The 15,010-nt window shown below is 44.7% G+C and overlaps 1 protein-coding gene and 1 pseudogene across 1 annotated transcript in view; one reads left to right on the forward strand and one right to left on the reverse strand.

Annotated features, from left to right (window-relative positions):
• Positions 1–15,010, forward strand: part of LOC136687511 (zinc finger protein 850-like) — a 19,403-nt gene continuing 4,393 nt past the window's right edge. Inside the window, exons 1-4 of the mRNA XM_066661971.1 lie at positions 1–207; positions 2,987–3,500; positions 3,657–4,596; positions 7,508–8,022. Of these exons, the coding sequence (XP_066518068.1) occupies positions 3,801–4,596; positions 7,508–8,022 (1,311 nt within the window). The 5' untranslated portion in view covers positions 1–207; positions 2,987–3,500; positions 3,657–3,800. The remainder of the gene's footprint in view (positions 208–2,986; positions 3,501–3,656; positions 4,597–7,507; positions 8,023–15,010) is intronic.
• Positions 10,836–15,010, reverse strand: part of LOC136687510 (zinc finger protein 208-like) — a 25,503-nt pseudogene continuing 21,328 nt past the window's right edge.

Genomic DNA, 15,010 nt, shown 5'->3' on the forward strand with positions numbered 1-15,010 from the left:
AGCAGTTACAGGCTGTGAATGAATGAATGAATGAATGAATGAATGAATGAATGAGTCTGTCACAATCAGAGCCCGAAGATCGCACCCTTCTGTCTTTAAGTGTACATTTTTAGAAGAATCGATCCAGGTGTTCAGCGAGAGTCGATTCACCTATACAGAGTCGATTCCTTCGCAGTAGCAAACGAACAAGAAACTGTGCCGTTGAAGGTGAGGAGTTGCGGTTGTTTACGTTTTGATTTGAGGTTTAACGCCGTGTTAGTCGTTGCTCCTCGGAAATATGTTTGAAATACTTTAAAAACGGAGGTTTAATCTGACAGCGGCTTCCCGCGGGGTTCGGCATGACCAGGGCTTTAGTGGTGCTGTGTTTCCGGGTTTTACGGGCCGTATTTACATTTATTTTGAGCGGGTGTCAAGGCTAAGTCACCTATCTAAAGGAGATATGAATGAACACTAGGTGAAAAATGAGATGGTCCCTAAATAAATCATCACATCCTCAGTTTCAGTTGTGTCTGGCGTAGTTAGGATCTCTAAAATATTAAAGGTGCCCTAGATGATTTTGTTTCATTCTATTTACTAAGATACACTGTAAAATATATATTAAAAATAGTTATTTCAGCAGTGGCGTGATCACCACAAGTGCCTGCCGTGCTCCAGCCGCTCTCTTTGTTGTTGCGGTTTGCCTGCCTGACCGCTAGAGGTCGCCTCAACCAATGTACCAGTTCATTCACGCGCAACTGCAAGTTCTTATTGAAGAAAACAGAATAAAGTGACAGATACCCTACACCCTGCGGTTATTTACGAGTGACATCAATAAATCCCCTCACTTTTAAAACCACGGCACTAGTTCACTGGTCAGGATTTGGACTGAATGTGACCTCTGGTGGCTAGAATGAGGAACTACAATAACAGACAAGCACTCGGGGGAATTTGCCTAGTGCACCTTTAATAGGAAAACAATGTGTATAGACAATGGAGGGTAATAAACTAGTTATAACTGACTGTGGTAATTAGAGCTTTTGGTCATCTTCTGGAGGTCTTCCCTCAGGGATCTAGCCGTGCTGAGTAGGTGAGGTGTAAACCCTGCAGAGCTCTGATTGGCCAGAGCCATGTCAATCACATGTCCAGAACAAACCGCCGCTTGTAGAATCTCTAAAGTTACAGCAGCTTTCACGTTTGTTTTTATCGGACTCACAGCGGCAGCTCATAACTAAGAGGTTTAAATGCTCCTTGGGCCGATAGCCAACGTGCGACAATTAAAAGTGACCTGTGAGAACTGGGGGCGGAGCCGTGTTAAGTCCAAAAAAAACAAAAGTGACAAGCGAATACACAATGAGTAAACATCGGCTAACTTTAACGTCAGTGGAAAATCAATCGCCTATTTCTAATTTGCCATTTCCAAGATCTTAGAAAGAGCTGTGGCCCAACAACTTAGTTCATATCTACATAAGAATCATATATATGAAAAACTCCAATCTGGATTCAGGCAACATCATAGTACAGAGACAGCTCTAGTCAAGATAACAAATGATCTTCTTCTTGCCTCTGATCAAGGCCACGTATCCCTGTTGGTGCTTCTTGACCTAAGCGCAGCCTTCGATACAATAGACCACAATATTCTCATAGAAAGGTTAGAAAACATGGTTGGAATCACAGGGACAGCCCTATTATGGTTCAAATCTTACTTAACGGAACGTTATCAATTCGTAAAAGTAAACAATCTAAATTCAAATTATTCTAAAGTACGATTTGGAATTCCACAAGGCTCTATTTTAGGATCATTATTATTTACATTATACATGTTACCGCTAGGCACAGTTATAAGAAACCATGACATTAACTTTCACTGTTACACAGACGACACACAATTGTATATTTCAGCCAAAGCCCGATGACAAACACAGATTAAAGAAAATAGAGGACTGTGTAAAAGACGTGAAAGGCTGGATGTTGCGTAACTTCCTCCTTCTAAACAGCAACAAAACAGAGGTCCTGCTTTTGGGTCCAAAAGTGACAAGAAATAAATTATCAGACTTAATTTTAGATCTAGCTGACTTTCCAGTTAAACCTGGTTCAGCAGCAAAAAATCTTGGTGTCATAATTGACCCGGATTTATCATTTGATCAACACATAGGTAGTATCACTAGGACAGCTTTTTTACATCTTCGCAATATTGCTAAGATTAGAAATGCCTTATCCCTCCAGGACGCAGAAACATTAGTACATGCCTTTATTACTTCAAGGCTTGACTACTGTAACGCACTACTGTCAGGATGCACCAGCAGCAATTTAAGAAAACTTCAACTAGTTCAAAATGCTGCAGTCAGGGTCCTCACTAAAACTAGAAAATTTGAACATATCAGCCCAGTTTTATCATCACTTCATTGGCTGCCTGTTAAATTCCGCATTGACTACAAAATTTTGTTATTAACATATAAAGCTCTACATGGGCTCGCTCCTGAATATCTTCAAGATACAATTTCCTATTATGAGCCTCCACGTTCACTCAGATCACAGAATACTGGATTTTTAATTGTTCCCAGAATTCAGAAGGCCTCAGCTGGGGGAAGAGCCTTTTCTTATAAAGCCCCCAGACTCTGGAATGATCTTCCAGAAAATGTTCGGGACTCAGACACAGTCGCGATCTTCAAATCTAGGCTAAAAACACATTTGTTTAGTTTATCTTTTGGTAGCTAATGCTCCCCCATAGATAAAGGCGGCAGATCCGGGGGGTCCATGGACACAGGGAATTATAGTAAACTGAGACGCTGGTGTCGATCACTCAGGTTTGTTGACGGTGGAGCGGAGGGATGCCAGTGTTTCAGGATGCTCCCGTGTCTGTGTGTCCTTCTGGTTCTCTCCTTTTAGTTAAAGCTGTCATAGTCAGATCTGCCGGAGTCATTAGCCACACTCTGGAAATTTTCATATTTTCTACTTTACAAACACAAAACAGTTCAAAACTAATTCCATCCCTTTACATCTTTCCGAGTAAACGACTGCCCACCTGTCTGTCTGGACACTGATGGATGACTGTCGAGATCCTCCTCCACGCTTCAGACCAGCTGCCCACGCTCCAGCAACCACCAAGTGCCTTGAAGCTGTCCCTACACTGAAGTTCTCACGGACTACTAACTATCATCACCAGTAGATTGACCAGAGGAGGATGGGTCACCCCTTGTGAGCCTTGGTTCCTCCCAAGGTTTCTTCCTCAGCTGGGGGAGTTTTTCCTTGCCACTGTCGCCCCTGGCTTGCTCACTTGAGGGTTTTACATTTGTTTTTACATTTCATGTCAAATCTTTGTCTTACTGGAATTCTGTGAAGCTGCTTTGTGACAACATCAGTTGTGAAAAGCGCTATATAAATAAATTTGATTTGATTTGATTTGATAAGCTTTAAGCGAGTAGAGCCGTGCTGAGCCGTGTCGAGACGGACCCATGCGGAGGAAACACACCATAAGTTTAACTCATTCTGGTCCCATCATCGATCGTGGAAGTCATCCCCATGTGAGGCCAGCATTAAACCTGTGGGAAAGACTCGCCGGGTCCCTTATTTCAGCCTGGATTCAGCTGACCGTTTGCACAAAGACCATGCTTCATTTTGTTGTATTTTATGCCTGCTTTAGTGTAAGTGCACATCTCATTCAGTTTGTCTTGTTACAGATGTTCCTCCTGGTCTCCTCCGCTCCAGAAATGAATGCCCAACCATCACTTGCATGGACACAGACAGGGATGGCAGCAAATGGAGTCATAAGAGTGTGAACTCTTGGTAAACATCATCTCTCTGCACAAACGTCTCACAAACGAATGGAGAGAAGCAAAGGTATGAAAGCTCATCAGTGCTCAGACTGCGGGACGAGTTTCACTCAGTGGGGAGACCTCCAAAGACACCATCGTGTCCACACTGGGGAGAAGCCGTTCCACTGCCCCGAGTGTGGGAAGCGTTTTACTCGACAGAGCACTCTCCAGACTCATCGGCTCATACACACCGGAGAGAAACCCTACCTCTGCGCAGACTGTGGGAGGAGTTTCAATCGCCAGAGCAACCTCCAGCAGCATCAGCGCGTTCACACCGGAGAGAAGCCGTATCTCTGCTCCGAGTGCGGAAAGTCTTTTAAACACCAGAGCACTTTCCAGCAGCACCAGCGCACTCACACCGGGGAGAAGCCGTACCGCTGCTCCGAGTGCGGGAAGAGCTTCAGTCAGCAGAACACCCTCCAGCTACACCAGCGTATCCACACCGGAGAGAAGCCCTACCACTGCTCCGAGTGCGGACTGGGTTTTAGAAACAAGGGCAACCTCATGAAGCACCGGCACGTTCACACCGGAGAGAAGCCGTATCCGTGCTCGGAGTGTGGCAAGAGGTTCAAGCAACAGAGCACTCTCAAAACACACCGCCGCATCCACACGGGAGAGAGGCCGTACGGCTGCTCGAACTGCGGGAGGACGTTCAGGGACAAAGGCAGTCTCAAAGCGCACCAGCACATACACACCGGGGTGAAGCCCTATCTCTGCTCGGAGTGTGGGAGGAGCTTTAACCAGCTGGGCCATCTACAGAGACACCAGTACCTTCACACAGAAGTGGAGCTGTGTCGCTGCTCGGGCTCTGCCCCAGATGCCGTCAGAAGCCCTTCGTGTGGGGGTGACGTTATTGGTGTGTGAAACTGTTGGGGCAGTAGGACGAAGAGGAGAGCAAACACAAGGAAAGAAACAACAGCAGCTGTGTCCAAACCTAGTCATGCTTTTCCACTGCATGGTCCCTACTCTACTGCTCTGTCATCTGTTTAGTGCCTGGTTAGTTTTCCACTGCCACAGCTCTTCGCCATGAAAAGTATACAGTGTCATTTTTGGAAACCACAACAACGGCGGTGGTAACGTTAAGCGGTGTTTACTCATGGTGTGTCGGCGTGTTGTTGTTGTTTGGGACTGAACACAGCTCCGTCATCAGTTCAGACAGATCAGTAGAGTTTGTTCCTTCCTTGTTGCAGCGTCCAGCTCTCGCTGGATTCTTTCGTCGGCCACCGATCCAAGGAGCGTTTGAACCTCTTCAAAAGACCACGGCGTCATTTTACGAGCTGCCGTCGTGAGTCGGATAAAAACAAACGTGATCTCTGCTGCAGCTGGACATTTTACAGATGGAGAGTTGGTGCTGGTCGTCTGCGCTGCGTGGCGTAGAGTGACGACTCTCTCTGGACGATCAGCGCTCTGCAAGGTTTACACGCCACGGTTTAGTCCCTACTCGACTCGCTCTGAACCACGAGAGAACAGCCACTAAACAAGAACCCGCTTCCAGAACCAGGACCTGATTCACCTGGTGGAGGAGGGGAAGAGACAAGTCGAGTCCAGTAGAGTAGAGTAGGGATGATGACGTGGAAAAGCGACATAAAAAGTGTTTTGTATCTGGATGTTAGTGTACTTTTAAAATCTGTTGTTTCTCATGTCCAGGCTTTCATTCATTCATTCATTCATTCAGATATTTTATTATTTATATAATTGCTACAGGTTTAGGATGAAACACTAACTAACGGTAGGAAACCCATAAGTTGACCATAATCTCTTTTGGACCTATATTTTACAATAAAGTTTTTTTCAACATGGAGGCTTCCTTCGTGTATTATTGGTCATTGTTATTATTGTTGTTTGTTATTATTATTATTATTATTAACACAAAGGCCACTTTATATCTTAGCTGAATAATCAGGATAAAACTGATATCTCCTATGATTTCATTGCCTGCTACTGTGTCTTAAACTCCAGCAGCACTGCTGTGTCTGATCCACTCTACATTAGCACAACACACACTAACACACCACCACCACGTCAGTGTCACTGCAGCGCTGAGAATGATCCACCACCACATCACACCTGCTCTGTGGGGGTCCTGAGCTTTGGAAAATGGACAAAAAGGGACTAAAAAGTATGCAACAGAAGAACCACAGTTCATGAATATTTTAGAGACGCTGATAAAACTGTAAATGTAGAAGTTTGGCGTGAGACGGGCACAGTGTTATCCAATAAGAACTTAAGAGGGCGGGACTAAACCCAATACAAGCCAATCCCTACGCAGGGGGCGGGATTTGCCGGAATACGGGTGTGATTTATGCTACAGATTTAACAGTGAAAACCGCTACAGACCAGACGGGGGCGCTGAATCCTTATTTTTGCCTCTTTGTCTCGACTCAATGTGGAGAATCAGCCCGGGTCGGTTCAGACAGCTGCTGCGGGAGGAACACAGCGACCTGCAGTCGTTAAAGGTACTGTATATATCCACTGGGTATAAACACAGACGTTGGTTTAAGGTGATGTTTAGAATAAGAGCAGTCCTTGTGTAAATGTGGACGAAGTTCTTACTCGTTTACTTTGGATTAATATGTTTTTCTAGCTTCGCTGTACCAGTGCAGGCATTTTATAATCGGTTATTTACAGAGTACAAGCTTTGTAGACGTGACCCGTGTCCATTTACTGGAGATTTTGATAAAGAAATCAACATGAAATGATCAGACAATTGATACACGTTTTTTAATGTGCCCTACAGACTTCAGCTCATTGAGCAGTAGTGTTAGCTCACATTCATATTCCCACTGTTTCATGATTGTAGAAGTCCAAGGATCTGGGGACATTTCCCAACCCACACACATTAGGTGGGTCGTGGACTAGCTGGGTTAAAGATGGACCCGAGTTCTGGATGGGTTTGTACATGGGCAGGTTTAATCTGTGGGTTAAAGAATGGCCCTCCAGTGTTAACTTAAGTGTAAACCTTGCAGAGCGCTGATCGTCCAGAGAGAGTCGTCCCTCTACGCCACGCAACGCAGACGACCAGCACCAACTCTCCATCTGTAAAATCTCCAGCTGCAGCAGAGATCACGTTTGTTTTTATCCGACTCACGATGGCAGCTCGTAAAATTACGCCGTGGTCTTTTTAAGAGGTTCAAACGCTCCTTGGATCGGTGGTCCCAAACAACAACAACAACACGACAATACACCATGAGTAAACATCGATTAACGCTACCACTGCCGTTGTTGTGGTTTCCAAAGCTCTCTGTTCCCCTTAGAGACAACACCAGATACATTTCAGGGGGGAGCTGTGGGGGTGAAAAAACCAACAAGGGACCAAACAGAGTGTACAGTCCAATAGAGTAGGAACCATGTGCCCATGTTCAACTCACGTGGGGCCAACTAATGTGTGCTGGCTGTGAATAGACTACTGCGTTAGTGTCAAGACTGTAATGGTGTTTTACATAGCGTTATTTATTATTATGCAGCTCAGTTTACATACATTTATGGTGTTAGATTTCAAGTATAAAGAGTTTAATTTGTTTTAAATGATGTCTTCCAGGAATGACTGACCACCAACTGCAAGTCTTCCCTCACCTTCCCACATCAAATTTACCTCCACATACACAGCGAGAGAATAATGGACGAAGAGAACATGGCCACGGATGCTGTCTGCATAAACACGTGTCTTAAAACGAGACAGAAACATACAGAAAAAAAGAAAAAACACCCATGCCCAGACTGTGGTAGGAGTTACATGACGCAGAGACATCTCAAGCAACACCAGCTCACTCACACGGGGGAGAGGCCGTATCACTGCTCCGAGTGTGGGAATAGGTTTACACATCAGAGTACGCTCAAAAAACACCAGCTCATCCACACTGGAGAGAAACCGTATCAGTGCTCAGAGTGTGGGAGCAGTTTTCGCCAACAGAGCACCCTCAGACAACACCAGCTGATTCACACCGGAGAGAGGCCACATCGCTGCACCGAATGCGGGAAGAGTTTCCGACGGCAAACTAACCTCCAAACGCACCAGCGTGTTCACACGGGAGAGAAGCCGCATCGCTGCTCCGAGTGCGGAATGGGTTTCAGGGACAAAGTCAATCTTGTAAAACATCAGCGTATCCACACAGGAGTGAAACCGTATCTGTGCACCGAGTGTGGCAAGAGTTTCACTCGACTGGGGACCCTCCAGCAACACCGGTACATTCACAACGGCGTGAAGCCGTACCAGTGCTCAGAGTGCGGGCAGGCCTTCAGACGGCTGAGCTCCTTTAGCACGCACATGAGAGTGCACTTACAGGAAGGGGTTAACTCAGGATGTGTCAACGTGTTAAATTAGAAACCTTGATTTTATTAGTCGCTCAACACCTGCCTCTCAGCATCCTGGGAATTAAACCTGAGGGAGGTTTTAGGACTATACCTCCTCACAAAGATACATAGTGCAGTTTCTACTGCCCTATGACCCAGGAGTTTAATTTCAAAGCTGTTATTTTAAGGTAAAAATGTTACCTAAAGTTCCCTCAATTGTAAAGAAAATAATGGCAGGCGGTTGGAGTGAAGAAACAGCACTGTCTCCTCCCTCAACATCCACAGCTGAAGTGTCCTTGAACAGAACACCCAACCCCTAACTGCCCTCCTGGCTGCCCCACCGCTCCAGGGAGGGCAAGAGAGCGAGAGACAACCAGTCGTTTCCAATGACAGCAGGCTATTAACAACAATGTAGTGACGTGACAAGGTAAAAACAATCGAGAGTCTGGGTTTTTTCTCAACGTTTCTGAATGAAATGGCAAAACATCACGACTGCTTCCAATGTTTCCTCGGACCACAGAGATGCTCCAGACACTGTACACACCCACAGGAGACATTTCGGCCCTGAAAACTCCTGCAAGGAACAAACATGGGGCACCACAAGGATCTTGTTGCTTTCTGGTGTAAAACCAAAGACGCCCAGGTTTTAAACGCTAGCGTACATTAGAACGTAACACATTTCATGACTGTACTCCACAAAAGGCATTAATGACATGAATTATTTCTTTGGAAACACACCTCAGAATGAATCCTCGTGGGACTTCTTTACTCTCAGAAATTCTTGCATGTGCTTTTACTGGGTTCCTGTAATGGGTTTTGAATCCTGGTTCTATTCACTGCATGTTCTTGCTCCTAAAGAACCATTTCTAGATCTATTTAAACTGCTGTAGGTCAGTGCCTTTGTAATAAATTTAATGCATTTTGTGCATTTTCAAGCAAACTACTTTTAAAAAGACAAACCTGTAACAAACGTATTAATTACTACAGAATAATGGGTAGATTCTCAGAAAAAAACAAACGTTCTCCCTGTGTCTGCGTGGGTTTCCTCCGGGTGCTCCGGTTACCTCCCACAGTCCAAAAACACACATTGGTAGGTGGATTGGTGACTCAAAATTGTGAGTGTGTGAGGGAATGTGTGAGTGTGTGTTGCCCTGTGAAGGACTGGCGCCCCCTCCAGTGTGTGTTCCTGCCTTGCACCTAGTGATTCCAGGTAGACTCCGGACCCACCACCGCCCTGAACTGGATAAAGATGGATAAGTAATTCTACATTATTCAAAGATTTTAGGCACAAAACCCCACTCTGAAGATCTCTATACGTTTTCTCTAAGTCATGTAGGACAATGTCCATCATTAAAATGATTTCAACACAAGAATCTGGAAGAAGTCTTTTATTCACTGTGTTAACGATGTCCGTTTTATCCAGGGTCTGCTCCTCAGCGGTAGGCCTTATGCCTGCTTGCAGAGTTTGGATTGTGGCGTAAACACAGCCTTATCTCAAACACAATCACATTCTTAAGGAACTTTAACGCTGCAAGCACCGAGACGTCCAGGAAAAGGACGAAAACCACACAAAAGCCAGAAAAACAAAAAAAAACAACATAAAATCACCAGAATTGTGATTAAAGAGCAACTGGACCTGGTGTTTACAGCTAAAAACTGTGCTTCTTTGGATATTGCTAAGTTAGAGTTAATTAAATTACAGATAATGACCAGTGCTCTTAAAAACAATAATGTTCACGGCAGCTTTAGAACGACAGTCCATTTTATACTTACGTTTCTCTGTGTAACCCAACGCGCTAACTGTATCATGTACCATTACGTCCCTATCACCTACACCTGCACCTTCTGACTGTTCTCGTAAAAAAACACAACCACCAGGTTTAAAAAATGTGCTTCGTTTATTGATTATTTCATGCAAACCACAGCAAGACACTGCTGATCCCATATGTGAACAACACTGAACTTTAGCACATGTTGAGTGATACTACTTCATACATTAGCACCACATTTATTGTGCCCAACACAGAGATTGAGATTGTTCTGGAGAATGCGGCTGTTGAGCCGAGCTGGTTAAACATGCTCAGGTGGATATCATGGCTGCACTACTGTAGCTGTACAGAGGACATTTTAATAACAACTCTAATAAATATTTAAGGTGCTTTACGTCCAGATGAGACAAAATATAAATAAAATAATCAGAACTCAAAGATTAGTGAAAAACTTTGTGGTATAAAATACTGCTAAAATGAGCAATTCAATAACAATATTAATTATAATTAAAAAAGAAAAATAATAGCAATAAAACCCATGATAATAATACAAGGTAAAAAAAACACATTTGTATAAGTGTCTAAGTGCTACGAGTAATACACTTTACACCAGTCTTCAGTACAGTTTTGAGAACATTTATAAAGCTTCTCTTAAAATCCTGTTAAACAATAGTCCAGCGTTTAGGAGCTAAATAAGAACGTCTACCAATGGTTAAACTGAGCGAACCTAAGGATTACACATAAACCTGCCTCTGCTCACCCACACCCACACACTACTGACTATACCTCCTCCAAAGATGTGGAAGACATCCCTGGTTTCAGAGTTTTAAGGCAGGGGTGGCCAACCCGCAATGTAAATATATAGCTATATATCTGTTGGGTCTGTGTAGCTTTGGGTAATTAGACTTTCATTTTGAAAATGGGAAAGGACATGTTTCTCGTTTCTAAACCGAACATCGCTAGGAAATAAAACAGGAAAATGCTCCATCAGCTCTTGGCGCTGTGATATGGGCGCCTTTCCCACTGCTGTCTCTGTTCCGTCTGTTTGTTGCAGGATTCTGGGTAAAACCAAGTGTTTTCAGATTCTGGTACCCTGTCGTCTGGCCGTGGAGCGTCTTTGTTTACAGCGAGACTAACTTCAAATTAAACAGAGATAGTGAACAGGAGTCGACTCCCAAAGATTCAATTCTTTGACTCAGTCTTGGTTTGCGATTGTTAAAGAAGTTGCGATTGCTGTAGTATGGTATTTGTGTGAATGGATCTATTGTTCCTGATAGTAGTGTGTGTTTTCTCTGTGTCTGAAAGGGTGGCCACCCCTGTTTAGGGCGTTATCAGAAGTCCTGTACTCAATATCAAACGAGGCAGCCGGCGTAACTACAAAACATAAACAACACTTCAGACACCAGACAAAACAGGTTCAGGTTCAGGACTAAACCCTGTCCCAGCTCAGTCAGGCGAACCTAATCGTCTACAGAGAGCACCACACGGGTGGGTTATGTTTAATTACATTTTCGTGGCCTTCATCCAGTGAAGAAGGTGATGGTGGTTTATGGCGTACCACAACCACGACTTATTCTGAGCTATGGAGGAAGGTTACCCTTCAGTGTAGCTGCTGTCACAGTATTTACTCCCACGACTAAATTAACACAGTAATTATTATTATTATTAGTAGTAGTAGTAGTAATAATAACAATAATGTCCATTTTTCCTGCGGTCCTGGGGATTAATCCAGCAACTTTCTTGTCTCAAGCCCACCTCTCAAACCTTAGGCAACTTACAGAGAGATGATAATATAATGTTTTACACAGAGGCTACTTTTACTACAATGAAATTAAAACAAATCTCCAGGCACTAGTCACTGTGCAGTGTGAATCTTTTCCACTGCATGGTACCTACTCAACTCAGCTCTGAACGCGTCGTATGACCTGGTCCCTGGTAGTTTTTTTCTCTACCGCCACTCCCCACAAAAATGTATCGGGTGTTGTCTCTAAACCCTGTCTCTAAGGGGAACAGTGGGCTTTGGAAACCACAACAATGGTGGCGGTAACGTTAAGCGGTGTTTACTCGTGGTGTATTGGCGTGTTGTTGTTGTTTGGGACTGAACACAGCTCCGTCATCAGTTCAGACAGATCAGTAGAGTTTGTTCCTTCCTTGTTGCAGCGTCCAGCTCTCGCTGGATTCTTTCGTCGGCCACCGATCCGAGGAGCGTTTGAACCTCTTCAAAAGACCACGGCGTCATTTTACGAGCTGCCGTCGTGAGTCGGATAAAAACAAACGTGATCTCTGCTGCAGCTGGACATTTTACAGATGGAGAGTTGGTGCTGGTCGTCTGCGTTGCAAGGCGTAGAGTGACAACTCTCTCTGGACAATCAGCGCTCTCCAAGGTTTACACGCCACGGTTTAGTAGAGCCAGGTAGGTACCAAGCAGTGGACAAGCGGCATTAGTGCTTTGAATCCTCCTCCAGAGACTCCTCTTTTACCGCTCCATCTTTAGGCCCTTGCCCTTCTTTCTCTGAGTTCTTAGGACCATTAGGAAGGATGACAGATTTCCTGTAGGAGATCTCCTCCCCGGTGTGAACCACCTGGTGTCGCTCCAGAGTGTTCTGCCGGGAATAACTTTTGCCACAGTCTGAGCAGTGGAAGGGTTTCACTCCCATGTGCGTGAGCTGGTGTCGACTCAGATGCGTGTGCTGGTTAAAGCGCTTCCCGCACTCCGGACAGTGGTACGGCTTCTCCCCGGTGTGAATGCGCTTGTGTGTGGTGAGAACCCCCGCGTCCCTGAAACTCTTCCCGCACTCGCCGCAGGTAAAGGGCTTGTCCCCTGAATGAATGCGCTGGTGCTGCTGGAGGCTGCTCTGTTGATTAAAACTCTTGCCGCAGTCCGAGCAGAGATAGGGCTTCTCTCCGGTGTGAATGCGCTGGTGACGCTGGAGAGTGATCTGCTGGGTAAAACTCTTCCCGCACTCCAAGCAGTCGTAGGGCCTTTCCCCGGTGTGAATGTACTGGTGCTTCAGGAACGTTCCTCGGTCTCGGAAACGTTTCCCACAATCCGGGCAGGGATACGGCTTCTCTCCGGTGTGAATGCGCAGGTGCTGTCGGAGGGTGCTCTGCCGGTTATAGCTCTTGCCACACTCGGAGCAGCTGAACGGCTTCTCCCCGGTGTGTGTGAGCTGGTGCTGTTGGAGGTGACTGTGCTGGGAAAAGCTCTTCCCACACTCTAAGCAGTGGTGAGTCTTCTCTCGGATGGTGTAATTTGGCATTAGACTGAATGATGTGGCTGTGTAGAGAGCTCCAGAGGTCTGCTGAATGACGGAGCTCGTTCTCGACAACATGCTGAATGTCCTCCAGCGTATTAACACCCTCCTGATGTGTGGAGATAAGCCTGAGCTGTGCAGGAACTCAAACGAGTGCAGGAGAAGTCTGACAGAATGCTTCCTGGAAGAGAAGAAGAAGGAAGTTAGTGTGAAATGCTACAGAAATATTTAAATAGACACTGAGATGTTAGCTTTTCTTCATGTGGTGTAAATTTATTATTGTTTATCTGTGGTAGCGGCCTTTCCAAACACTTGTAGACACCCCAAACGCACCTCCTTTAAAGTTGACCCAGTGTGGACACAGAAGTTCATATTGTATAGAAATTATCATCAACGAAGTGGAATACTCCGGGGCAGCTGCACATGAGTCTAGGTCTCAATGTGCGATGCCCAGTTTAGAGGCTGTGGAGCAGTGGAAGTGTTTTCAAGAACAAAGTATTTGGCATAAGTTACTAACCTGGCTAATATTTATGTAGGTAAATGCAATCAAATCCTCACAGCAATGTATTAAGTTATATTGTATAGTCTTTACAAAAGAGTAGAAGTGGTTACTTGTTGCTCCAAATGCTGTTAAGTTCTTGTAAAGAGTGTGTTAACCAGTGTAAGGCCTCTAACACACCCTGTTATTATAATGCTACGCTACATTTTTCAGAACTAAACACAAAAGTTAGAACCACCCCCACCCTAAACAACCCCACTTCATTTTGAAAACACTTAAGATTACAGCCATTTTAAGGCTTTGTGCATGCTGCTTGTACATTATAACAGATGGAATCTAAGCCACTGCGCGTCTGAAAAACTATGCTAGGATAGGCTATGCTTTCTAGTTTACTGAACTGTCAATTTAAGCTCATTTTACTTAGATGTGATCTCATCTGAACATACTTCTTCCTAGTCATGCAAATAATGCTGCTAATATGGTTACTGCAGCTCACAACGCTTGGAGGAGAACACTAACGGCTGATTATGTTCCATCTTCTCAACACGCTATCAACTCAACACACTCAGAGGAGAACCTTTTTCTTGGAGGAGAACACTAATTGCTAACTCTGTTTCTTCAGCTCAAAACGTTTGTAGGAGAAAACTAACTTCTGACTCACCGTGTGCTGTGGCTAGCACGGTCCAACAGACCTCAGAAAACAGCATTGTGTTTTTATTTCACAGTGTCTAGCTGTTTAGCGTCTGATTGTGTGATTGAAGTTGCTGTCTGTGTGAGTAACAGTGTTATAGAGCGAGCTAACGTTTAGCATCTGCACCATCACCATGCTTTTGCTAAGCTAAGGGACTAAGATTTTTTATGACTGCAGTGAAGAAGAAAAGGACAACAGCCTACGGAAAGACAAGAAGGACACTTTCTTTAGATTTTGATGACAATTATGTCAACTTTATAGTCATTAATACATTTTATTTATGAATCTGTAAGAGAATAGTTATTTATTCCTATACAACCATCTCTACACTAACTGTCCACTCACCACAGGTACACACTCGCAAATGGATCAGACACAGCAGTAGCTGCTGGAGGTTTTAAACCCCGTGTCCACTCACTGCCCACTCTATTAGACACATTTATCTTGTTGGACAACCTTGTAGATGTAAAGTCAGATACTGTCGCTTATCTGTCGCTGCACAGTTTGCGATAGTCATCCTCTAGTCATTGTGGTCTTAGTCCAGCAGTGACGATGAGGAGTTTGAAACCTCTATGAGCACTGCTGTGTCTGATCCAAGTGTCAAAGTGCATTGCTAAATACGTTCCATCACCCAGAAAATACCAGCTGTGTTAAGGTCCTGAACACAGGTGGATGCCAGTGTGTAAATGTAGAACTGCACAGTGCATATATAAGGT

This window comes from Hoplias malabaricus, chromosome 2, assembly GCF_029633855.1.
Source record: "Hoplias malabaricus isolate fHopMal1 chromosome 2, fHopMal1.hap1, whole genome shotgun sequence".
Taxonomy (NCBI): domain Eukaryota; kingdom Metazoa; phylum Chordata; class Actinopteri; order Characiformes; family Erythrinidae; genus Hoplias; species Hoplias malabaricus.